Raw genomic sequence first — 27,271 nt, 5'->3', positions numbered from 1 at the left:
TAAAACAAAATATTAAGACTTTTGGCTAAGAAAGTACTATTCGACTTTCAGCCACATTTCTCCACCAGGAGCACGTGCACTACATGTTTCCTGGTATATACATGTACACAACACGTGCTAGCCGGTGGCATTCGATGGTCATGTATTGTGCTCTTAGTGAGCTAGCGGTAGGGGAGAAAGGTGACATTCAGATTGAACTGAATTTTAAACTTTCAGTAGTTTATAACTTTACATGAGATGGTCAACGTTGACATTCATTCGTGTCAGTGGACGAAATCATTTTATAGGACAGTGATGGTGAGGGCTCAATGAGCCAGTTGGATATTACACAGACTAAAAGCAGCTAATTATACAAGTACCTATTATTAATTATCAAAAGAAAATAAAAATACTCAGAAATGTAACACATGCTGGTCTGGCCTTGGAATCAGCATGTATGACATGTTTTACAGGAGCTTCCTGATCCACTCTGATGTATGCTGATGACTGTTCATAATGTGCCCCCCCACCCCCACCCCCAACCATGTAGCCATTGTGCTATCTGAGGATTTGCTGGACATGTATGATTGTGGACTGTACTGCAATACAACCAACTTCATACACAAATTTATTATAGGCTTTGCTGAGGTTACATTTAATAAAAGGAAAAAATCTGCAAGGAAGTACTGTAGATGACTTTTTTAGCCACAAGTTCATGTAACCAATTTGCGTGAACGAATGGTCTGTTTTCTCGTCGTGGTGAAACAGAACGATCAGTTATTCAAGGCTTAACACCCGTAACCAATTTTTTGGTTACATCAAACACCCAAATTTCATGGCCTGTTCACATACATCTTATAAATACATATATACACCATGAGTAACAGGGAGAAGCTTTTGAATGATTGCACTAACAGTAGTTACCAACGGAATTGCTCTTTACCTCAGTTGGTATAGAGCGCTGTGACTTCGGCTGTGTTCAAATCCTGGTGTGATCCACAGATAACTAAATTACTGTCAACAATTGCCCAACATTTTTGACAATCCCATGCTCGAAACCCTGGTATTATAATGTCACATATACGTTAATGAATGTATCAAATGGGGATGTGACTCAATTAATTTTTGCATAATAAGGATGGAAAATTTTTATTTTTATTTTTATTTTAACCTTATTAAACCTGACATTATTTATTCATTAAGTAGATATTTAAAGCATCGATGAACAAATTTACTCTAAAGTCTTAATTTCTACTTTCCTCCAAATGTCCTCACACAACATGCTGTACGTTGCACTTGGTTATCTGTGCTTTCCAATAATGCCACAACAACATATGAACCAATCAGTGCTGTTCACAATAGAGTATAAAAATACACAAATGTGTACACCTGGCTCATATGCCTACACCTACACTAAACTGTGCATTTCATTCAGTGACTTTATATTTTATTTTAAGCAAGTACTGTACAATAAAACAAACATTTAATGAGTAGTCAAAAATAGCATTGGACAGCTGTTACATACCACAGCCCCCTCTCACTTTGTCCGTATCTTTCAGTAACAGCAAACTAAATATATTAACCAGGTGTTGTGGTACAGCACAGCCAGAGATACCCGTTGTAAACTAAAAAACCCATGTTTACGCAGGCCAGCCATCATTATAACTGTAGGCTACTCCATGCTGACAATCTGTAGTACATACGCAAAGCCTAGCTCATGCAATGCCAACTCTGCATTACATCAAATACACACTGTTTTTACCCAGCTGTAACTCTCTTCATAAATCTAACCCCAGAATTGCATCAGACAACTGTGTATTACCTTGCAGTCTTTGACAAAAGTGGGTTTACACTGTAAAAGTGAAGGGAAGCTGACCTCGATATTTTTATACCTTTCTTAAACAGGTGATACAGTGTTCTAGTTCGTCACTTTAAAAGGGCCAGACTTAAGCCCGAGTGTACCTCCTTACTGCTACACCTTGGCTGCTTGTGCTAGCGGTCGATCTAACCTTTACCAAGTCAATAGTTCCTCACCTCTCTTAGATTAGTTATGAAACTAGTCACTTAACAATATAGCAGCTAGTAGAAACTAGCGATCTACATATATATAACAAGTCCAAGAATCACTGCTGGAGGCCAACCACGTTAATCCAATGACCCTTCGTCCTTGAAACAACGCTAAACAAGACTGGACTCGGCTTGTACATTACTTGCCTTACTTCACTGAACAAGGAGGTGACCTTTGGCATTTTTACATAACTACTGCCCATGTGCATCGATTTGTGAGGACTTTAAGAAGTCAGTCAAAAGTACAAAGACAGTTGTCAGTTCGGAAACTATTCTTAATCGCCAGCCCTTTTCTTTGATGAATTTTATACCGTAGACGATGATCGACCGACGACGGAATTCCGCACGCGGTCGCAAACAATCAGTTACCCATTAACTGAAGTTGCAAGCTTAATAGAATCGCCTGGTGACTGAAACACGGCTTATTCGTGTTCATATATCTATCCCAAATCAATCAGGGCTAATTAACACTCATTTACTGATCAAATTATTCAATGACGTTTGAACGACCTGCCCCACATTGACACGCCTACCCCTCAATGCCCTCATCGTCCCGATCGTAAGTCAGCAATATCGGAACTTACCGTGTCCATTTACTGCACATTGCTCCACGCTATTCTCCGCAGAATCACTTTCTGTCCCACCGTGTGCATCCTCTTCCCCTTTCTGGTCTTTGTCTATGTCCGTTATCCCTGCCATTGCACGAAATAATCGTTTCAAAGGCGAAAACACGTGTAGTGCAAGAAGGCTGGACAGCCTTTCTATATTTGGTCAAATAGCCTCGATTCCCACGTGACTGCTTATGTTCAGTATTCTCCGGGAGAGATTTCGTCATGTTTTTACACTTGTTTTATTAGGTGAACTGCGTCTATCGACAGCCTTACATCGGATTACTGTTTCATTTATAATGAAATATGTAATTTGTCGTAGGCTTCAAATTTATTTCACACCTCAATATGTTGATAAAAGCAACTTATTTCATTTGACAGAATTCTAGATCGGAGAGTACAACGATGGTCTTCACATTATTTTTAAGACCTGACAAAACTTCGAAAACGGACTCAGAAGTTCAGAATGCACATTCTTTCATGTTGTGTATTTCACAGACATTTGTTTCACGAATGGTCGCCCAAATTAACGACATATGAATGACCTTATATTATTATCCTATCACTACGTCAGTTACTTGCTAAATGGCGGTGGTTCTTCCCGGTGTTCCGGTTTCCATCCATATAATTAAACGCATGTTTCAGTACTTCATTAAACGCACTGTTCCATACGAATGAAACATTTTGTATGCTGTTCAAACCTCGTAACTATGCCGTACACGAAATACCTAAATTGTCACCTAATGGTTATAAACTTTTCGTTGTAGAGTCGTACTCGTATCTCGGTCAGATCTTTGCCTCCGATCGTTGTGATAATTGTGATATTGAAGCCCTAAAAAATTAATTAAATTGTATGTTAGAGCAATATTTGATTTTATTTATTTGATTGGTGTTTTACGCCGTGCTCAAGAATATTTCACTTATACGACGGCGGCCAGCATTATTCCGGGGGAACCCCACGCTCATCCGCAGGTTGCTGGAAGACCTTCCCACGTACGGCCTGAGAGGAAGCCAGCATGAGCTGGACTTGAACTCACAGCGACTGCATTGGTGAGAGGAACGTTAACCCGGGTCATTACGCTGCGTTAGCGCGCTAACCACCTGAGCCACGGAGGCCCCCGTTGCAGCTAATATGCTGCTAAGAAAATTTTGTCATTGTATAACCTTTTTCGCATTTTTTTTTAAAATCTAGTGTTCCCATTTGTGGTGTAAATTTATCAGACGTGTATACAGTAGCATGGGGGTCATGTGCAACAACTCTTTAAGATGGTGAACTATAGACGTGACTTCAGCGCAAGCCCAATGTTTGTTATCAATCGTGCTATGTCGTTAGGTGAGCCGATTTCTCACATAAAACATCAAAGGGGAAGACACAATAAAATTAATCCACCGTGTCTTGAGATATACCACTAAAATCTGAATCCACAATTGATACCTTTTTTAATTAAACTTTCCTTGAATAGAATCAAACTTATTCAAATATATGAATTGTAAGATGGACTTAATACTTTGTTGAGAGTATATAGGTGATATACATGTATTGTGTTGGAGTTCATTGTAATTATGTCATAAATTTTTCATTTTATTAATTTGTGCTGAAAATCACTGAAGGTCCCTATTTATTGTCAACATCTCTATGCAACATCTATACATTCATTCAACGTATTTCACAAATATCTTGTCAAATCATATCAAAACATAAGTTAAAGGATCCATGAAACGCCGGTTTGTATCTCTTCGTGAGGAGTATATGACGCGGCCTGTCACATAAAAGTACCAAAAACGCGTCGTAGTTTTCTTCCTTGGGCGTAAAATGGCTTTAAACCACAGTTTTCCGAAGGGCCCGCTGCATGGTTAGTCCAGATCTTAATCAAGTAGCCCGCTGCGGTACTTGATAGCCGCCAAAACAACACAACAAAACAACTATTGTGTAGGGGGGGGGGGGGGGGAGGGTGGAAGGATGTGGTGTGGTGAGAGCGCGAAAATGTGGGCGGTAAGTCAGTCCTGCGTGCCCAGTATATACAAAATACAGAAATATAAAACAAGCCTAAAAATGAAAACAATTCCGTTTTTTATTTATTTATTTATTTATTTATTTTTGACATATCTTTCTTTATTTTCCTCAAAAAGCACACCCTGTAGGCCTATATTGTTTCAATGTGCCATGCAATTAGCACTGGACCTAAAGTCGTATAAAAGCTGCCAGAAGTATAGGCCTACCGGCAACTTAAGGAATTCGGCTGAAGTTGAACATAGTGCTAAGAAGGGATGCATGTGGCGCTTTGTATGAATTAGTTTGGCAGGACCTGTAGGTATACGCTAGTGTCTAGTGTCAACAGTACACATCATATAATGAAATCCACCATGTTCCTAGGTCAGAATCTATATCAAACTGAAAATGGGTACATTCATATTTTGGAAAACTTAAAAAATAACAATTGTGTATTTAATCATGTGAGGAATTTGGTAATAACAAACATGTATTACGGGACCTTTTTCAATATTTATAACATAACATTACCGTAAATGTTTCTTAAAATTAAGAAAATATCAAGGAAACACTGAGACTGAGTGATCCACATTCAGATATGTAAATCTATAACATGCAGCTAGGGAGGACAATTTAAAATTTTGGCCGTGGGAATGTTGAAATTAACATCATATTCTTTGTGATTAGAAATGTTTAAATCCAAAAAAGAAAGAGAAGGAGAAAAACAGGAATGAAAAGGGTTAATTTTCTTCGACTGTTGGTTTAACGTATCTTAGAGTAAACGGATCTTTCGGTATTTCAAATATAAAAATTTCAACGATCTGATCATAGTTTTTGTAACAACTACTCTGAGTTAGAAAATGGCAGCGCCCACAGTTTGAAAGCGAGAACGATCTTCTCTTTGTGGATTAGGAGTCTGGACTACGATGAATGGCCAAAGCCCAGTAATGGGTATCGGGGATAAACTGCGTCAATCAAGCAAAGGCCAATTAACTTACGCCCGGAAGTGGCCAGAAAATGGGAAAGCCTTAACGGTATTTTCTCGCACCTGGCAACGTTCGGAAATTGGACACTGTTCAATCCACCTGCCACTTTTTATTTTGTTTTCTTTAATTACATTAATCCTTTGGATCTGTTTTTCCATTAGTTTACCTGCTATAACCTTTCTTACTTGAGCTAAAGATTCAATGTTTCAACAATTACATAATGGACCAGTCGAATATGTTTTGGTGAGAAATCTGAATAGGTGTCTAAGACAAATTAGTTCCAGGTGGGTACCTCAACTCCTCTCTTTATATTAGGCTGGCGGAGTATCATAGCCACAGGGGGAACCAATGGTAAACCACACACCGATTCACTCCATGCCTGATAAGTCTTTTCTAAACAATGGCTGCAGTCCAAAAGTTGTGTCAACTTTGGCTCTTACCCCACAGCTGGGACTAAGACAAAATGATACATAATAATTCTAGACCAAGTTGCATATTGCTGTGAAATATATATTTTTGTAGTCTTTGCATCCATAATTACAGTACACAGCATTACATGATATTGTCCTGTCATCAGTAAGTGCCATCAGTGATGACATTTGACAGTTCATCCCATATTACTTAGATGTTAGATTTAGCAAATTTTGTATAGCCCAGGATGGCCAAAACCAATGTCAGAGCACGCTCCATTTGTAAACCTGATGCAGTCACCTGCCTGTGTCAGATATGTAGAGGCGGTTAGTATGACCGTTCTCTTTGAGCATCACCAAGGAATCTCAGGATGTAACCAGTCAACATTGTGCTTGTGTTAAATCGACAGACAAAAAGGTAAGGAACATAGGTGTCTGCAAGCTTGAGGCCATGGATACAAATTTAATGGATAATTTGTTTCAAATGCCAGGACAAACTGCCTTGGCAACTGCATCAGGTTTCTAAATGGACCGCGTTTTGACATTGTTGGGGAGCCATCTTTGGCGGCACAAATTTTTTTGCCAAACCTAACCTCAGAGCATTCTCAGACCATTTGACAGTAGGCCTACACATAGGCAAGGTAAGTTGTAGAGTGGGGTAACTCTCATATGAAAAACACATTTGTGAGTTATAGAGAGAAACAACGTCAAATATGTCTTGGTAATAAGGCAACAACATCTCTTTATGGAAAAAAACAATTTCATTGTCCCCGGCCAGAATGCCTCTAAACTGACCTTCAGGTCATGAGCTGTGCCAGCCTCTGTCTGTGGTTGAAAGTCCAGAGATTATCTCCCTTGAATGACGTTTTGAGTTGCCATTTTTGAGAAGCAAAGATCTTACGCATTTCTACTACCAATATTTTGTTTGTCAAATAAACAAAGCCTGTGTGAAGGAAGCCTAATGTAATGTGACTGCTTCTCAAATTGGGCAAAAAGTAAATACAGAACTGAGAATGTTAAACTAAACAAAATGTCATTTTCTCATGGAAAATAAAGCAGAAAAAGTATATTTAAAAGAAAACTGCAGTGTTAAATAACAGTATTAATATTGCTTTATACAGTAACTACTGTACTTTGGGGACTTATTTCTGGTTTTAAACAGTAACCTGGGCACAAACAAGGCTGATATTTTGTTTATGGTTGTTATTTGAGGTATGGAATGTGATTGGATTTGCACTATCAGAGAATTATATTCTTATTTTTTCAACATAAGTTTGCTGTATTATTTGTATTTACATGTACATTTACTACATTTCAAGCTGTAAAATGGATGGGGGGCCTCTGTGGCTCAGTTGGTTAGTGCGCTGGCACAGTGTATTGCTGTGAGTTCAAGTCCAGCTCATGCTGGCTTCCTCTCTGGCCATACGTGGGAAGGTCTACCAGCAAGCTGCGGATGGTCGTGGGTTTCCCCCGGGCTCTGCTCGGTTTCCTCCCACCATAATGCTGGCCGCCGTCGCATAAGTGAAATATTCTTGAGTACAGCGTAAAACACCAGTCAAATCAATAAATAAATAAATGTAAAATGGATGTTATCAGAAATATAAAGATAGTGACACAATACAACATACAACAATACAACAATGCAACATAAATATATTTTATCTCAATATGGAATTCATATAGGTCTGTAAATATTTATTAAAGTCAGTGTAATCAGAAAAAAGCCCTTGATTTTCGGTTTATAATATTTGGACTTCTATGAATTCCTGTGTCCGCCCTTTAAGTTCTGTAGGTGCCATTTAAACAAGTGAGTTAATGTTTGGTTGAATATGGCCTTGACTACACAGGAATTACTGGATAAATGGACAAGCCCTCCTCAGCTCCCCAAAAGGTTTATGAAGTCCCCAAGTCCGACGATTAGAGGAGAGATTGCCAGAGCAAGAAAGCGATCTGATCAGAATGATCCTGGTTACAGCATGCAGGATGGTATCATTCATATGAAGACCTCAACGCCAAAGGTTGCCACAGGAAATGTGCGGTCAACAGCAGAAAATAGTCTAACCCTTTCAAATAGCAGGTAATCACGTGTTATTGGAAATTTATTTATTTATATTATTGGTGTTTTGCATTTCACTTATATGACAGCTTCCAGCAGTATGGTGATAGGAAACCAGGATGAGCCCTGTTTGAAATTGGAAAATTCTCTCGGAAGTTAGACAATGTTTAATTGAGTTATGTGTTTTCACTCAATTAAATTAAATGTTGGGATCTATTTGTTTTTAACTTTTAACGGGTTTTGGACATGTCGGTCTAATTTTTGTTTTGTTTTGATCATGTTGAATGCTCTTATCATCATATCTAAAGCCATTCACTGTTCCCTGCTTTAACCATTATATCATAACTACCATAGTTATGAATATAGCTGAAATTTTGCATATTTTTATGCAAATTATTGGCATTGAACCATATAATCCTTGACCCATTCATTCTATTTTTTTGAACAATTTTGTAATTTACCTGCCTCAACTAAATCATGGAAACGAAACTACTGTATTCTAAGATGTAACTAACATACCCTGATTCTTCAACCTTTTTAAGCCCCACTGCAACATTTTGAAACGTTCTTAGAGAACTATGGGAGAAAAAAATTGCACAGTTTTTTAAAGCTTACATTGGGATCTCCGTGGCTTAGTTGGTCCAGCTCATGCTGTCTTCCTCTCCAGCCGTAAGTGGGAAGGTCTTCTAGCAACCTGCGGATGGTCGTGAGTTTCCCCCGGTCTCTGCCCAGTTTCCTCCCACCATAATGCAGTTGTATAAGTGAAATATTCTTGAGTACAGCATAAAACACCAACTAAATAAATAAATAAAGCTTACATATTTAGTGCCACAAACAAACCATTTTAGTGTCATTTTCAGAATAATTGTATAGATTAAGTCCACTGAAAATAGTGCTTTAGAGGTTGAAAGGGTTGACAGTATTTTTGCAAGGACAAAGTAAGCACACGTTCCATAAAACAACTTTTTGTATACATATTGGGTGGAAAACATAAAGCAGTCCAGGCAGAGGAATTAATCTGACTTTCTCTGGCTCCATTTGGAACATTCCCCTGTCTCTCTTTTCAGCTCAGCAGATAGAAGGATAGTGATACTCAACCAGGAGAAAGACAACGACAGCTTAAATCTGTCCCTATCTCCAAACTATGGAAGCACAGAACTGGCCATTAAACAGTATGAAAGCCTCTGGGAACAGAAGGCTCAGGTTTGTTGTATGACCGTCTTTTCTTCTAAAGCTTCTTACTGAATATCTCAGCTGATTTTATTGTGAAGAGCTGTGCTGTTTTGTCAGTACTGCCAAGTTTCCTCCACCCAACAGGCTGCCCGCCGGAGCAACTTTCAGTCCCATTTATGCACATTTTTAATTTGCTTTAATACAAAACTTACACTGGTTGGATTGGCCAATTTCAGGACTATAAAAAGTATAATTTCATTAGTCTACACAAAATACTGCCCTCAGAATATGCTTAAATAATCATCTTGCAAACATACGAAAAGGTTGAAGATTGTTTGCACAGTCTAATGTTCGTATCATATGCATATCTGAATGTCACATGAGGGAAAGTTATTCATTTTAAATGGTTTGTTCGGGGTATTCCTGTTTCCACCACCATTAAAACTAGTGAACTCATACTCGCTTCCTCTCCAGTCATGTGGGGAGGTCTGCCACCAAGCTGCTGGTGGTTGTTGATTTCAGCTGCGCTCTACCCAGTTTCCTCTCACTGCAAAGCTGGTCATGGTCATGTGGTCAAAATATTTGTGATTATGGCGTAAAACTCCAGTGAAATAAATAAATAATGATAGTGGTATGACGTGTGTGTTACAGGAAGCCACAGAGCAGAGGAGGCGGCTGTTTGAAGAAGCGTCTCGTCGTCTCTTGTCAGACCAGCAGGAGGAACTCCTCAAGCTAGAGGTGGATGAGCTGAAGAAATGGGAAAACATCCAGAGGAGCACAGCGGATAAGATCAAAGAACAGTAAACTCAACTTTCACTTTGACATTTAGTTTAATTTTCACTTTGACATTCAGTTTAATTTTCACTTTGACTTTAGTTTCATTTTTACATTGACAGTCAGTTTCACTTTGACTTCAGTTTCACTTCCACTATCTACCCTAAACATAATCTGTCACACGCTTGTTTTTGTCTGATCACGTCTGTACACCAGAAATACTAATAGACAAGTCATTAGGAACAGATGATATTTTCTCAAATGTACATTTTCTTAGTGATCAGAGCATTTTCCAGGTTATCAAGTGAAACTAAACTTCTTACACATTACATGGAAGAATAGATTATTTCTTAAATTCCTCTTTACCCATTATTAAGGAAGACAAAAAGGACCTGTACATTTTGCCGTTTTCAGTGAAATATCATATATTTGAATATCCGAGCAGAACCTGCTGAGAACTGTATGTGTATTGCACATGACAAATGTTGATAAATGTCGATCTGCTCTGGAAACAGTGTTTTAGATGGCGTGGATTTTTGAGTTTTGTGCACAAACTACCAAGGAGTTGATTCTTTACAGTGATGTTAATTTTAGTTAAAGGAGAAGTATGAAAGCTTATTGGAAAGAAATGGTGTTTAATATTTTTTAGATTTTTTTCTTTCAGGGTAAACAGGTATTTGGAAATATCTTTGTATAGTGAGTCCCACATCCCCGCCATACAAAAAATTGTTTTCAAATTTCTTTTTCTCTTTAAAGAAAAATCGAAAAATCTTGAACTTTATGTAATTTTAAATGTTTTGTCCATCTTTAATATATTCTTTCCTAGGGTGAACCTGCTTCTTAAAAGGTGATTTCGATATCAATAAAGTGCCCTGATTTTTCAACCTTTTCAACCACCTCTGGGGGCCTCCGTGGCTCAATTGGTTAGCCCACTAGCGCAGCGTAGTGACTTGGAGGCTTTCACCAGTGGGGTCGCTGTGAGTTCGTCCAACTCATGCTGGCTGCCTCTCCGGCCGTATGTGGGAAGGTCTGCCAGCAACCTGCAGATGGTCGTGGGTTTCCTCCGGGCACTGCCCGTTTCCTCCCACCATAATGCTGGCCGCCATCATATAAGTGAAATGTTCTTGAGTACGGCGTAAAACACAAATGAAATAAATAAATACTCCACATCTGCAACCAATAGTTTCGAGTATTCTGAGAGAACTGAGGGCTGTAGAGAAATAATTTGCACAGCTTTATGAGGCTTCCATCTTTAATGACACAAACAAATCATTGTTAGTGACATTTTCATAATTGTTTGAAAAAATTGCTTGTGTGGTTGAAAAGGCTAAATATTGACAGTAGTTTTGAGTCTGTTTATGACATGGCTGTCATTGACAGTATTGTTTAGTTTACAAGTTTTAAATTATTGTTGTAAATGTATATTTTAGAAAGCAAGAAATTTCAAGAAATTTACAAAGGCTGAAAGACCACCATTTGAGTCGAAAAAAGGTGAGAGCTTTGACCGTTGTCTTTTAGCGTGAAATGTTCGTGAAATTATTCTGATTTCAATTTTACTGGAGAAACTTAGTGTGATAGAGCATTATGTTATAGTGGAGACAAAGGAAGTTGGTTATGCAGAGTTTCATTTTGCCAAGGTAATGCCTGAAATTGTGTGAGAGATATAATGTTACGTCCCGCTTTACATTTTGAGAATGAAGTGGGTTTGCAAATTTTAGCAAATGTTGTGAGCGGTTTATAAAAATTTGCCAATTTTTTTTTATTTATTTTTTTTTTTTATGCTTCATCAGTTCATTGATGGAGTCGTGAAAACTGTTGAGGGAAAGAAAGTTCAGTTGGAAGAAGAGGCCAAGCAGCAGTAAGTCCTATCTTGAAAGAGTTTGTATTTAATGTCATACATTCTATACTACTGTAAATGAGTTTCTCACGGGATTTACTGTTTACTTTCCCACGATCTGAGTTGGCGGCAAGACGACAGAAGAGAGTGATTAGCCCCCACCTGTTTCGTTATCCATGGCTCTCTGCAGTTCTGGTGGGTAATCTGGTCGCCTTATGGGGTCTAGTCACTGACAGTGATGTGTGCAGGTTTCCTAACTAGTTGTCCGAAATGTGCATCTCTAAATATACCCATGAATGAAGTCGAAGAAAGTATCAAGATAGTTGATATCTTTTACAAACCTTTAAATTCCAAACACTGTCCCACATGTACATGCACAATGTACACTACAGACAAACCGATTGATCAGGTTCTCCTGACAGCCCTCATTATGCAACGAATATGTGTACAAATGTATTTCAGCTAAAAATTAATTTAATTGAGAAATATCAGCTTCCCATGTCCATGTAATTCCAATTTAGTATGTCAGTATACACGAACATTTTGTTTCTTTTGAGTCGGAACTGTCTTCCTATTGCAGAAGGGTTCCTTTTCCCATGTTTTTATGTCGAGAACCTCACATTAACCACAGAAAACTGACGGCATGTAAGGTTTCCGAAAACTTTTACCCCTGGTCGGTAGCACTGTGTGTGAGTCCGGCATATTAGGAGACATGAGTTTGAGTTAATTGTTATCACACTTTACTGGGAGTTCATACAACACTGTCACTGGCTTTATATCAAAATAAAATGCATGTTTTATGATTTCCTGCGTACAGTTTTGCCCAGACGGGATTTACATGTCGCCAGCGACAGATAAGATTATTGTTTTGCCCTTCTCCAGCAAAAATCATGTGATTGATGGGAACACATATGCAAATTTCAAGTCTCGTCATTGTAAGTGGCTTATATCTACATATGTGTAGGTGTAGTTTTAATCACAGTTTGACATCTTCATATGCTGGTAGGCCTAGTTTGCAAGTATTTATTTACAGTATGTTATATTCTGCTTCAACCCTGCAGTTTAAAAATGAATATTTGACATGACAGTCCACATGTATAAAGATACTGGGTAGTCACGCTTTATCACCAGAGTTTTCTCCCATTTTTTTCCCCATTTTATTTCCATTTTTTTACAAAATAGCGACAATAAAACAGTCAACTTGTTGCGAAGTCCATGGTTTAAAATCATTATGATTAAAACTGAGGAAAACATGAACTGTTCGTGGCAGGAGGCATTTCTACAAAGCATCCAATTTTGTTATTCCCTGTACCATCATCTTCTTTGAGACTTCGCTCTTCCCCAAACCAACACGAGATATTTCTTTTGACTTTACACTTTATGTCTTATGTTTTTGTAAAATTTACAGACAGTTGGAGACCCAGAAACGTTTCCAAACCTTAATGAAGATCTATGGCCAGTTGACAAAGACCCAGGAGGAGCTCTCAATGGCATACAAGATGTGTCAGTACAAAGAGTACCTGCCTGAACCTGCCAAGAAGTTTCAGGATCTCCTGAGTCAGCTGAAACACAAGGCGGAGAGTATCGTACAGCAGGCGCAGGCTCAGCAGGCGTCCGTGGAGCACATCCAGAAGTTACACCTTGTGTTACAGCAGGCGCAGAATGCACTTGAATACCTGTCCCCATTAGTGGGTGAGTACATGTGCCCGTTAGTGGGTGAGTACCTGTCTCATTAGTGAGTGAGTACCTGTCCCATTAGCGAGTGAGTACTTGTTCCATTAGTGGGTGTGCACCCTACGGATTCCTTCGTCGTCATGTGACTGAAAAATTGTTGAGTACGACGTTAAACTCCAAGCACTCACTCACTCACTCCATTAGTGGGTGAGTACCTGTCCCATTAGTGAGTGAGTACCTGTTCCATTAGTGGGTGAGTACCTGTCCCATTAGTGGGTGAGTACCTGTCCCATTAGTGGGTGAGTATTTGTCACTGTTAGTGGGTGACTACCTGCCCCTGTTAGTGGGTGAGCGCTTGTCCCTATTTGTGAGTGAGGTCTTGTCCCTGTTAAAGGGCAAGTACCTGTTCCCATTAGTGAGCGAGTACATGTACTTGTACCCATTGGTAAGTGAGTATCTTGGCCCTTTGGTTAATAAGTACCAGTCCCTGTTAGTGATTGAGCACCTGTTGCTGTTATTGGGTGAGTGCCGGTCCCTATTAGTGAATGAGCACCTGTCCCTGTTAATGGGTGAGCATGTCCTCATTAGTGGGTGAGTATCTGTCCCCAGTAGTGGGTGAGTATCTGTCCCCAGTAGTGGGTGACTAACTGTGCCCATCAGTGGATGACTACCTGTGCCCACCAGTGGGTGAGTACCTGTGCCCACCAATGGATGACTACCTGTGCCCACCAGTGGGTGGCTACCTGTGCCCTTCAGTGGATGACTACCTGTGCCCACCAGTGGGTGACTACCTGTGCCCACCAGTGGGTGACTACCTGTGCCCACCAGTGGGCGAGTACCTGTTTCCATTATTAAGCGAGTTCTTGTCCTTATTAGTCAGTGAGTGCCTGTCCCTATTTGTGGGCGAGTACCTGTCCCCATTAGTCTATGAGTATCTGTGCCCATCAATGGGTGAGTACCTGAGCCCACTAATGGATGAGTACCTGTTCTCAGTTTTGGGTGAGTACCTCTGCCCGTTTGTGGGTAAGTACCTGTCCCCATTAGTCTATGAGTATCTGTGCCCATCAATGGGTGAGTACCTGAGCCCACTAATGGATGAGCACCTGTTCTCAGTTTTGGGTGAGTACCTGTGCCCGTTTGTGGGTAAGTATCTGTGCCCATCAATGGGTGAGTACCTGAGCCCACTAATGGATGAGTACCTGTTCTCAGTTTTGGGTGAGTACCTCTGCCCGTTTGTGGGTAAGTATCTGTGCCCATCAGTGGGTGAGTACCTGGGCCCACTAATGGATGAGTACCTGTTCCCAGTTTTGGGTGAGTACCTCTGCCCGTTTGTGGGTAAGTATCTCTGCCCATCAATGGGTGAGTACCTGGGCCCACTAATGGATGAGTACCTGTTCCCAGTTTTGGGTGAGTACCTCTGCCCGTTTGTGGGTAAGTATCTGTACCCATTTGTGGGTGAGTACCTGACCCCACTAATGGATAAGTACCTGTCCCCAACACTGGATGAGTACCAGTGCCCGTTTGTGATGAAGTACCTGTGCCCTTCAGTGGATGACTACCTGTGCCCACCAGTGGGTGACTACCTGTGCCCATCAGTGGGCGAGTACCTGTTTCCATTAATAAGCGAGTAGCTGTCCCCATTTGTGGGTGAGTACCTGTCTCTCTTAGTTGGCGGGTGCTTGCTCCCATTAGTGAGCGAGCACTTGTCCCCACAAGTGGGCAAGTACCTGTCCCCATTAGTGAGTGAGTACCTCTGCCCATCAATGGGTGAGTACCCTTTAGCGGGTGAGTGTCACTACTAGTCCACCTTATCAACATACAAGAGGATAAACTTGCTGGCAAGTGTGATTGGGAATTTATTCAGGGATGTCACTGTCTAGGTATAAAACATTCTTCAAAGGATAGCTGATATGTGGCGACTTTTCGTTGGCAGCTTGTAGATATTCGTGCCCCAGGGAATTAACCCAGTAGACCTATAAAGGAGAAATGTACATATGTTAACCAGTGGGTAAAGCAAAAAGCTTGATGAGTTTTGCTCACCGATGTGAGTGTCGGCTGTCTGTACGGTGAGAAAAGGTAAACTGAAACTCCTTCATTATTGTTCACAGTCGCTGTGATGATTTTTTTTTTTTATCAGGTTTTTTGAAAGTTTTTTGCTTTTTGTAGAGCAAGCTAACAAGAAAGGAGAAATGGAAAAACAGGAGAAAGAAAAACAAGCTGCTCAAGTTCAGCAACAGGAACAAGCACCTGCTACAACAACAACAGTGAGTCTAAGACTGTCGTTCTGTATAATGAGCATAGACATATGTAACTCAAACTTGTACTTTCAAAATATGCTGAAGTTTTCTTTTTTGCATAAGAAGATAAGAAGATGTGGATCTTAAGCTGTAACAAAGGACAAAGGCTAACAACCCACCTAAAACTATACTACCCTAATTCCTCATCCTTTCCATGTATGAAAGAGAAACTTTCAGTGCAATTTATGCATGTTTTTAATTTGATTTTGGAGACAAAACTACATTTCTTGGATTGGCCGATTTCAGGGCTTCACAAAAAGTGTGGTGTGCTAAAGGTTTGCATGTCATTTGCTTCAGGCTTGCATGTCGTTTGCTTCAGGCTTGCATGTCGTTTGCTTCAGGCGTGCCTGTAGTTTGCTTCTGGTCCTTTGGGTCTATGGTGTGCTTTAGGTATGCCTGTGGTTTGCTTCAGACTTGCTTGTGGTTTGCTTCAGGCTTGCATGTCGTTTGCGTTCAGGCTTGCCTGTAGTTTGCTTTGGGCTTGTCTGTGGTTTGCTGCAGGCATGCCTGTGGTTTGCTTCAGATATGTCTGTGGTTTGCTGCAGGCATGCATGTGGTTTACTTCAGACTTGCTTGTGGTTTGCTTCAGGCTTGCATGTCATTTGCTTCAGGCTTGCATGTCGTTTGCTTCAGGCTTGCCTGTAGTTTGCATCAGACTTGCCTGTGATTTGCTGCAGGCTTGTATGTCATTTGCTTCAGGCTTGCATGTCGTTTGCTTCAGGCTTGCCTGTAGCTTTTTTCTTGCTTGTCTGTGGTTTGCTGCAGGCATGCCTGTGGTTTGTTTCAGACATATCAATGGTTTGCTTCAGGCATGCATGTCATTTGCTTTAGACTTGCTTGTGGTTTGCTTCAGGCATGCATGTCATTTGCTTTAGACTTGCTTGTGGTTTGCTTCAGACTTGCACGTCATTTGCTTCAGGCTTGCCTGTAGTTTGCTTCGGGCTTGTCTGTGGTTTGCTGCAGGCATGCATGTGGTTTGCTTCAGACATGCCTGTGGTTTGCTGCAGCCTCGTCTGTGGTTTGCTTCGGGCATGCCTGTGTCTTGCTTCAGGCATGCCTGTGGTTTGCTTCAGGCTTGCATGTGGTTTACTTCAGGCATGCCTGTGGAATCGAAGTGAACTATTTCTAAGTGAAAGGATGCTCCAATTCCTGTCTGTAGGCCACAGCACTCACTTTTGACTCAACCCCCTCAGTAGAAGAATGCCAGAGGAATGCCTTCAGACCATCTTGTATTATGGGCATGATTGAGAACCCTTAGATAGGTATCTGATGCTTTGTCATAGTGAGTTAGTGGTATGTCCCAGTGGAGCCCTTAATTTAATAAGTATGTGTAATGTGTGAGTGGAGAGCTAGCGGTATGCCTTGATTAACATGTCAGTGTTTTATTTGTGTATCTAATACCATTTGTTGGTCTGTGTTATTAGGCTAGCACCATAACCCCAGAGCCAGCTGTTCAGCCCGCACAAGCCAGAGAGAGGGGACCTTCACTATGTGAGTAAATATATTTTCTTCGTAATTGTCCCTTGCCTTGGCAATTTCTCTCAGCGGTTTGAAACAAAAATTACCCATCAAATACAGCCTGAAGTTTGCAGACACTTTTAATATGATCCTTACCTTTTCGACTGTTGATTTATCGCAAACTCAATATTGATCAGTTATTTTCTAGGCTGTGTGAGCCCGAGGTGATACTCTAAGCGTGTGCAGATTTGTACACATTTGACAAGGGCAGGTAACTGTATCAGGTTTTCAAATGGAGCGTGCTCTGACATTGTTTTGAGACCATTCTTGGCTGAACAAAATTTTGCCACAACAAACGTCAAACGTCTTGGACTGTTGTATTAGTGAAAATAGTATTTATATGTATTTACAGCATTAAAAAACACTTGTGTGTTGAAATATATAAATCAATTATGTCACCTATGTTTTCAGCTGAAGAAGCACAGATAGCTCCTGAGAAAGCTTTTGAAAATTACATCAGACTCCAAAAACAGCTGAAACAGGTGGAGACGTCGTTAGAAGAGCTGAGTAAAAACCCTCAGGTATAACAACTGTACAGAACTGCTCATGTATATTCATGATTTAGACTGTATCACTCTTGTTTAGCTCTCCTTGCAAATTGCAAACAGGAGTTTTTTATGCTGCGTTATCAGGGCCAGATTGTTCAAAGCTGTTTTAAGCCTTGATTCCAGATTTACCTTCATGCCCAGTCTTCAGTTTTGTAATTAACCTAAAAATAAGTGTGTAGCAGTATATTAAATATCAGCTTAATCTGTTGTCATTATCCTTTGACATTGAACAACGGCTGCTGAATTCGGCAAAGATTTTACCTAAATATGCCTTAGTACCAGTATTATCTAATATTATCTAATACACTAGGACTCTTATGTCATTTATTATATGGCAAATCAAACTGAAGTGTTTCACCTACCAGTATTCAAAATTAGTATGCTAATTAAAAATGTATACTTCATTTGTTAAAGAAATACCCTATACTGGCAACAGCAAAGTTTGTGAACTTAAATGCAGTTGTTTTATGGGCAGAAAAAAAATCTTTTTCTTGTGTCGGAGAAAGGGATGAACATAAAAACAAAACTAATTTGTGGGAAATTTAAACTGTCCCTGCAATTTTTTCCGTTGAAGACAAATATTTACGTGATTACAAATCTTTGACAAGCAAGCAAATCATTAAAAAAAAGGGGTGAAAAAAATAAGAATGTGGATTATTTTAGGGTTTTTTTTACTCCATTTTTGGAGTAAAGCACAAGAAAAATTTGATGTCACCAAATCAACGTTATAAATGCAATCCACGAATCTGTTCTGTTATGCTTGTCTGTTTTCTAGATGAAGCAATACAAGTTTGACCTGCAGAAGTCCGTGAATACACCAGTCAACGCCATCTCGCCGGTCAGCGGGGAACACCTTAGGGACAAGCTGTTGCGATTGGTCAAGCTGCTCGGTGGTCATTCTGTTGAGGTGGGATCAAAAAGGATCTCAGCCAAAGATCATCCACTTGGGATTCTGTTCTGTAAGAATCTGCTGGCCAGAATGCTTGTGGTAAGAGCTGCTCAGTCATTCACTTAACAAACACAGGATTAAGTTCTGTAAGAATCTGCTGGCCAGGATGCTTGTGGTAAGAGCTGCTGAGTTATTCAGTTAACAAACACAGGATACTGTTCTGTAAGAATCTGCTGGCCAGGATGCTTGTGGTAAGAGCTGCTGAGTTATTCAGTTAACAAACACAGGATACTGTTCTGTAAGAATCTGCTGGCCAGGATGCTTGTGGTAAGAGCTGCTGAGTTATTCAGCTAACAAACACAGGATCCTGTTCTGTAAGAATCTACTGGCCAGGATGCTTGTGGTAAGAGCTGCTCAGTCATTCAGTTAACAAACACAGGATTCTGTTCTGTAAGAATCTACTGGCCAGGATGCTTGTGGTAAGAGCTGCTCAGTCATTCAGCTAACAAACACAGGATTAAGTTCTGTAAGAATCTACTGGCCAGAATGCTTGTGGTAAGAGCTGCTCAGTCATTCAACTAACAAACACAGGATTAACTTCTGTAAGAATCTGCTGGCCAGAATGCTTGTGGTAAGAGCTGCTCATTTATTCAGTTAACAAACACAGGATTCTGTTCTGTAAGAATCTACTGGCCAGGATGCTTGTGGTATGAGCTGCTCAGTCATTCAGTTAACAAACACAGGATTAAGTTCTGTAAGAATCTGCTGGCCAGAATGGTTGTGGTAAGAGCTGCTCAGTCATTCAGTTAACAAACACAGGATTAAGTTCTGTAAGAATCTGCTGGCCAGAATGCTTGTGGTAAGAGCTGCTCAGTCATTCAGTTAACAAACACAGGATTAAGTTCTGTCAGAATCTGCTTGCCAGAATGCTTGTGGTAAGAGCTGCTCAGTCATTCAGTTAACAAACACAGGATTAAGTTCTGTAAGAATCTGCTGGCCAGAATGCTTGTGGTAAGAGCTGCTCAGTCATTCAGTTAACAAACACAGGATTAAGTTCTGTAAGAATCTGCTGGCCAGAATGCTTGTGGTAAGAGCTGCTCAGTCATTCAGTTAACAAACACAGGATTAAGTTCTGTCAGAATCTGCTTGCCAGAATGCTTGTGGTAAGAGCTGCTCAGTCATTCAGCTAACAAACACAGGATTAAGTTCTGTAAGAATCTGCTGGCCAGAATGCTTGTGGTAAGAGCTGCTCAGTCATTCAGCTAACAAACACAGGATTAAGTTCTGTAAGAATCTGCTGGCCAGGATGCTTGTGGTAAGAGCTGCTCAGTCATTCAGTTAACAAACACAGGATTAAGTTCTGTAAGAATCTGCTGGCCAGAATGCTTGTGGTAAGAGCTGCTCAGTCATTCAGTTAACAAACACAGGATTCTGTTCTGTAAGAATCTACTGGCCAGGATGCTTGTGGTAAGAGCTGCTCAGTCATTCAGTTAACAAACACAGGATACTGTTCTGTAAGAATCTGCTGGCCAGGATGCTTGTGGTAAGAGCTGCTCAGTCATTCAGTTAACAAACACAGGATACTGTTCTGTAAGAATCTACTGGCCAGGATGCTTGTGGTAAGAGCTGCTCAGTCATTCAGTTAACAAACACAGAATTAACTTCTGTAAGAATTTGCTGGCCAGAATGCTTGTGGTAAGAGCTGCTCAGTCATTCAGTTAACAAACACAGGATTAAGTTCTGTAAGAATCTGCTGGCCAGGATGCTTGTGGTAAGAGCTGCTCAGTCATTCAGCTAACAAACACAGGATTCTGTTCTGTAAGAATCTACTGGCCAGGATGCTTGTGGTAAGAGCTGCTCAGTCATTCAGCTAACAAACACAGGATTAACTTCTGTAAGAATCTGCTGGCCAGAATGCTTGTGGTAAGAGCTGCTCAGTCATTCAGTTAACAAACACAGGATACTGTTCTGTAAGAATCTGCTGGCCAGAATGCTTGTGGTAAGAGCTGCTCAGTCATTCAGTTAACAAACACAGGATTAAGTTCTGTAAGAATCTACTGGCCAGAATGCTTGTGGTAAGAGCTGCTCAGTCATTCAGTTAACAAACACAGGATTAAGTTCTGTAAGAATCTGCTGGCCAGAATGCTTGTGGTAAGAGCTGCTCAGTCATTCAGTTAACAAACACAGGATTAAGTTCTGTAAGAATCTACTGGCCAGAATGCTTGTGGTAAGAGCTGCTCAGTCATTCAGTTAACAAACACAGGATTAAGTTCTGTAAGAATCTGCTGGCCAGAATGCTTGTGGTAAGAGCTGCTCAGTTATTCAGTTAACAAACACAGGATTAAGTTCTGTAAGAATCTACTGGCCAGAATGCTTGTGGTAAGAGCTGCTCAGTCATTCAGTTAACAAACACAGGATACTGTTCTGTAAGAATCTACTGGCCAGGATGCTTGTGGTAAGAGCTGCTCAGTCATTCAGTTAACAAACACAGGATACTGTTCTGTAAGAATCTGCTGGCCAGGATGCTTGTGGTAAGAGCTGCTCAGTCATTCAGTTAACAAACACAGGATTCTGTTCTGTAAGAATCTGCTGGCCAGGATGCTTGTGGTAAGAGCTGCTCAGTTATTCAGTTAACAAACACAGGATTAAGTTCTGTCAGAATCTGCTGGCCAATCATTTTCACGTAGGCTTATATATTATATGTAACATGTGTCAAAGATAGAAGGGATTCCCTCTCTGAGAAACACCTAACATGTTATGTCATGGCACAGTAATACTTCTGACAGGAAAATTTTCAAGTGATTGTGCTCTCCCTGGCCATCCTAAATTTTGAATGTAGCATCAGTGCCTAGTAAATATCTCAGCCAATGAAACAGCGGCAAATTAAGCCATGGAGGTAGTCAGTACAAGACCCTATGTTGTCAGAACATTGGAGGTAATAAGGGTTTTGGTACTGGACTAAGATTGTTGTCTTCTACATCAACCGGTCAGCACCTATGGAAATGTCATGTGACTACTTGGTAGTACAAAATGGGAGCTGCAACATAACTTTTTGAGGTCACATGACCTTGAACATAGTATGTTACCGTCTTTCGCCGCTGGAATTTCCTAAAACGGACAGCAAATGTCGCTCATGTGTTGGTAACATGTATTCCAGATCATTTGACACAGTAATCTGATCCGTGTGCTCTATGCTTAACAAACACAGGATTCTTTCACCCGAGAATCTGCTGACAGGTTTGCTTGCAGTTAAAGCTGCCTGACCATTCCAGAAAAACTGTTTTTTGTTACTTTCTTTTACAGTGCTGTTCATCACAATGAAATATGGATACCCTCAGCACAAAATTCAGGGGAACAATTATGCAGCCATGTAATTAAATCTGCTTTTTACATCACAGTCAGGGTGTGACATTTCATGCATATTGCATTGTTTTTTTGGGTTTTTTGAGGATAAATAAACCAGGCCAGATGGTAGAAGCGCTTCCTCAGCCAGCTGCCAAGAGAGTTTATCACCATAGTGGCTTCAAGATTGGCAAATGGCAATCTAGTTGTAATTTGCAAGCGCAGTTGAAAATTTTCATTTTTGTTGTGATGACCTGACCTATTGTGATGAAGGCCTGGTAGTAACCTGCGGATGGTTGTGGTTATACCACAACCAGCCCGGTTTCCTTTCACCATAGTGCTGGCCACTGGTGTATAAGGAGTTATTTTTGAGTACACGTTAAAGACCAATCGAATAAATAAATAAGAGAAATTAATTTGTAAATACATGGATTTCAAATTTTTGTAAAATTTTCGTCATGATTTACATTTCTTAGATCAGAATTATTTTGTAATGTTTCAGAAAAAAGCAGATGAGCAGGTGTCCTCAATACATGAATCAGCATTCGCCATTGCCATGGTAACAGTGGGAGTGTGGGCGGAGCATCCAGACCTAGGAGACCTTCTGTTGGCTCATTTCCACGCAGCCTGTCCATACCTGGTCCCGTACTATGTGCCCCAGTTAGAGGGTCAAACTACAGATCAACACTTACAGTATGTATGCCGGAATTAACAGTGAACCACGTCGTGTTTGCACCTTGTTCTCGCCACGAAATGGCTGAAATATTGCCGATGTGGCATTAAACCATAATTATTCATTCATTTTTTGAATAAAAAGTGTTGTGGTCAAAAATCAGAGTCCAGGTCTCGGTGGTTTGGCTGCAGCTTTTAAGTAGAGAGGATTGTGGGATGCCTGACATAGATCGGTGGTTTGCTCCAGAATCTTTGGGTTCCTTCACACGTAAAGTGAAAAATTTAACAGGGTTGTGTTCAGTTTGTTGTGAAAGTGCTAAATTTGCAATTAAGATATAAATGTAAACACTATGCAGAGTTCAGGCAAACAACTACGCATCATCAAAACTACAGACTTAGAATTAGCCCCTCTGTGATTTGTTACCTGTCATCTTCTGTGACTCCTATAATTGAATATGACGCCTTCAGTGGCCTAATGGTTAGAGCGTCTGCCTTGAAGTCGAGAGACCTTTGGATCAAACCCGAGGTGGGTCACAACAAAGATTTAAAAAATGGCACCTGCTGCCTCCTCGCATGTTAGAGCAAGGAAACATGACCAGTTGGCCCGGTGTTCGTATAATGTAACTGGGTGGGGTGTCATGTCTGGCAGCAGCACATTGGTGGCATGGTGATATGACGTCGTCATATAACTGAAAATTGTTAGTACAATGTTAAACCCCAAGCATACATACATACATATAGAATTGAAAGTAGCAAATAAAATAACCTCAAAATGGTGTCATTCTGGCCTTGGACAGGCAAGTTGATTCCCTCAATCTCACTGTTTGTGGGACTTGGTGCAATGAGCAGTTGATTTGATTGTATTTTGTCCAGGTCTCTGGTCTACATAGTTGTGAATGTGATTGTCTGTAGTGTTTTTTTGTTCAGGGCTGAGGAGTACAAATTTGTAAATGTGCTTGTCTGTAATTTGTTCAAGGCCCCTGGCTACATGTTTTGTTAATATGTCTGTATTTTTGTCCAGGGCTCAGAACTACAAATTTGTGATTGTGAGTGTTTGTATTTGTCCAGAGCTCTGGGCTACAAATTTGTGAATGTTATTGGGTTTTTTTTTTTGTTCTCTAGGGCTCAGGGATATAAGTTTGTAAATGGTGCTGTGGAGAAGCAGGACAAGTTCCTGAAGAGAATGTCGGGTCTAATGCGGTTGTACGCAGCTATCATGGTGTCATGCTCACCCAGGAGTCAATCATCACATCCGTACGGCATCCAACATGCCTGGACTTGGCTCACCAACATAATGAACATGCGACCTCACCCTGACATCACTGCCACCTTGATCTTTGACCTTCTGGAGGTCACCGGGCATGCTCTGCACCACACTTACAACAAACAGTTTCAAAAGTTGCTGCATTATCTACTAACTGTTTACATGCCTAAGATTCAGGAGGTTGTCATGACTGGGGGGCCTGTTGCCAGGCTAAAGACTTTCCTAGAGTCGTGCATCAAGACCGGGGGTCAAGTCCCGCCCCCTGAAGGGTTCCTCGAACAGAAATTCTGGTACACATGAACAAGAGAGAGAAGTTTGCCACTGCATTATATGGTACACGTTGTTCAAAATGAATTCAAGTTTGTTAGCGATAATCAGGTCTGATGAACCTGTTGATCAGCTTCGGCTTGAAAATGTAATGAACAGATGCAGAAAATGAATGTCTTGTTCCATAATTAGCCTTAAAAGCTTTCTGCCCACACTACTGAGCGAAATGTGTTAATATCTTTGCAGTAGTACTCATGTTCATTAAGAAAAGAATGGGTGCAGATTCTATTGTGTACTGTATATTATTGTACTGTAAATCCTCAACTTCAAGCCTTCAGTTTTTACAGCCACTGACATGACTAAAACACTTTTTTTGAGTGGAATTGAAGCAATCAATTATTATCAGAATTATGCTTAAAAATTATTTGCTTGAATCACTACGGAGACAAGCTTCATAAAACTGTACAAATCGGTTCTCTACACCAAATGGTTCTCTCAGAATGTTTCAAAATATTAGTTGCAGAGGTGATTGAAAAGGTGAAAGAATTGGGGTAAAGCAATGCTGAATATTGTTCACAATGGTTGTTAGCATTGGATGTAAGCAGAAGTTCATGTACATAGAGAGAAGTTTGCCACTGCATTATATGGTACACATTGTTCTTGCGTCTGTGCTCCCGCTGGTCTGATGTTGCGAAAAGCATGCAGTTATGTAATACAGAGGAATTATGGGAAATGATCTGTAGTGTGCATGCCTGCAATCATCAAGTACTGTCAGTTTCACCAGATTGCATTGTGACGCGTTCGTCACAAAATAAATAGAAATGTCAGATGGGGCATTGTTGTGAGTGTATGCACCAATCAACGTGGGGTGGGAGTACCTAGATGGGGACATCATATAAAGACAGCGTTGCACACTTCTCTCCGTTTATGTACTTCTGATGTAGATAATTGAATGAATTCACAGGACTCTTCTACATACGAATTGTCTCCATAATTTATCTGAAATAATGCCAATGTGGTGTTAAGCTGTAGTTGCCGTATTTGACTTGAAACCCTATTGTGAGTTTTATTGAAGTTTGAAAGGTGTACTATAGCTTCATTTGAACGTATAATGATATGCAAGTTTCAAATACATCATTCTGGCTCAGTTGGTTAGCGCGCTAGGGGAGCGTAATGACCCAGGAGTCTCTCACCAATGCGGCCACTGTGAGTTCAAGTCCAGCTTATGCTGGCTTCTTCTCTGGTCGTACGTGGGAAGGTCTGCCAGCAACCTGTGGATGGTCGTGGGTTTCCCCTGGGCTCTGCCCGGTTTCCACCCGGTGTAAAACACCAATCAAATAAATAAATAAATACAGCATTCATTTACATATATGTTCTACATATCGGTACTGGTTGTTCGCATTAGATCTGGATTTCCGCCAGTACATTTGCATTCACCCCCATGCTTTGTAAATATGTGAATTCGCATACATGTGTAATGTAAAATCCAGTCTGCCTGCCTGGTTCCCTCCGCCAGAAAGCTTCCAACCATCTGAGGACTGGTGGTGTTCAGTCATGTGTGAATGAAGACTTACAATTGTGAAATACCTGCCGCAGTTCACACTGCAAATACTTGAGTGCACTCAAGTGGGAAGATTAGTGCACTCAAGTGGGAAGATTAATCATGAATTTGCATGAAGATGAGAGAATGGAAATACAAGTATGAAAGAGTGAAAATGTCTCGCTTTGATTGTATTTTGTGTCAAATTATGAAATAAATTAATTTTGGGATTACATGTATGTTATGAAGTTAGAAAAATCTTGCCTCTTTTTTTTTTTTGATCAGAGATAAGAGGGGATATAGTTCATGTAATGCGAAATCCTGCTTCTCAACATGAATTTAATTCCAAATAATAGTTCTGACACGTGAACATGAATCTATTTGATAACCTGCAAATCTCGCTCTGAAGCGTAATTTCTCCTTACATGACTGATGCGCTGATAAATGCAAAGAACTGTTAAAAATCCAGAAACTACCAGATTATGTGTAAAAATTTATTAAAACTTTCTATAGTTTGCCAGGAAATTAAAGAGTTTCTGGAATTCAACATGTACTGTAATTCTTCAATCTCTCTGCATGTTTGCAAGGTTTTTCTTCAAGCATGCTCTTAAGGCATTATGATAAAATTATAGTTTTTGTGAAGCTCTGAAAGTGGCCAATCCAACCAATGTGCCCTAAATGACCTTAAATTTCGCCCATGACTAAGCTAACCATTTTTCCTGATTCAGAGCGTTCTATTGATTTTAGGTATTTTGAGGTTTGCTTTGAACATGGGATGATATTCTGCTGGAAAATTGTTAGTTTCAGCAACGAGAATAACATTTTGTGACGTTTATGTGCCTCTAAAAAAAAGTGCTCTTTTATGGACGAATTTAAGTCATTTAGGGTAGTTTTGTCTCCAAAATCAAATTAAAAATGATCATAAACTGCACAGAAAGTTGCTCTTTCATGTGATGGAAAGGTTGAGGAATTACATGTAGGGTATCATCACAAAAATACAAACTCATTCTGCTGCCTCTTCATGATTCTTCGGGACAAGACGGCAGTAAGCAGTTACCGATGCTCATGGGCTCATGGTTTGTGTGATCTTACATGAAGTCCACTGGATATTTCTTCCAACTGGATTGGTGACAATCTGTGCATTGCATCAGAAAGTTCATCAGTGACTTGCCAATGGCCAGTGGGTTATTCCAGGCACTGCTGTTTTATCGAATCTTTAACTTCACTTTTTTGACGCACAAGGGAAATATCATTGCATAGACTAATTAATAAATGTATACAAAATCTTTCGCATTGTAGATGTGCTAAGGCAATTAAGTTAATGATTGAAGGGGGAAAAATGCATCTCCATTTAGAGCTATGAATGCACTCAACATATAG

The 27,271-nt window shown here is 40.3% G+C and overlaps 2 protein-coding genes across 2 annotated transcripts in view; one reads left to right on the top strand and one right to left on the bottom strand.

The window, feature by feature from the left end:
• Positions 1-2,775, bottom strand: part of LOC135476996 (clustered mitochondria protein homolog) — a 39,300-nt gene extending 36,525 nt beyond the window's left edge. Inside the window, 1 exon segment of the mRNA XM_064757144.1 lies at positions 2,631-2,775. Within this exon segment, the coding sequence (XP_064613214.1) occupies positions 2,631-2,745 (115 nt within the window). The 5' untranslated portion in view covers positions 2,746-2,775.
• A 2,756-nt stretch (positions 2,776-5,531) lies between these two features.
• Positions 5,532-25,670, top strand: LOC135476352 (mRNA export factor GLE1-like). The gene is made up of 13 exons (XM_064756351.1): positions 5,532-5,678; positions 7,888-8,117; positions 9,164-9,299; positions 9,921-10,069; positions 11,474-11,534; positions 11,834-11,901; positions 13,289-13,572; positions 15,721-15,818; positions 17,276-17,342; positions 17,781-17,890; positions 18,693-18,905; positions 22,651-22,841; positions 23,943-25,670. Exons 1-13 carry the CDS (start codon positions 5,571-5,573, stop codon positions 24,382-24,384), a joined length of 2,157 nt encoding a protein of 718 aa, XP_064612421.1. The 5' UTR covers positions 5,532-5,570; the 3' UTR covers positions 24,385-25,670.
• The last annotated feature ends 1,601 nt before the right edge of the window (positions 25,671-27,271 follow it).

The sequence above is a fragment of the Liolophura sinensis genome, chromosome 10 (assembly GCF_032854445.1).
Source record: "Liolophura sinensis isolate JHLJ2023 chromosome 10, CUHK_Ljap_v2, whole genome shotgun sequence".
Lineage (NCBI taxonomy): Eukaryota > Metazoa > Mollusca > Polyplacophora > Chitonida > Chitonidae > Liolophura > Liolophura sinensis.
Note: the sequence above shows the minus strand (reverse complement) of the source record. Positions and strands in the feature narration are given on the sequence as shown.

Excerpts from the sequence above, each read along its gene's own strand:
- LOC135476352 (XM_064756351.1), top strand. The coding sequence starts at position 5,571 with ATGAATGGCCAAAGCCCAGTAATGGGTATCGGGGATAAACTGCGTCAA. Across the intron at positions 11,902-13,288 it reads GAAGAAGAGGCCAAGCAGCA|ACAGTTGGAGACCCAGAAAC; the intron begins GTAAGTCCTATC and ends TAAAATTTACAG. Across the intron at positions 18,906-22,650 it reads TGCTGGCCAGAATGCTTGTG|AAAAAAGCAGATGAGCAGGT; the intron begins GTAAGAGCTGCT and ends GTAATGTTTCAG.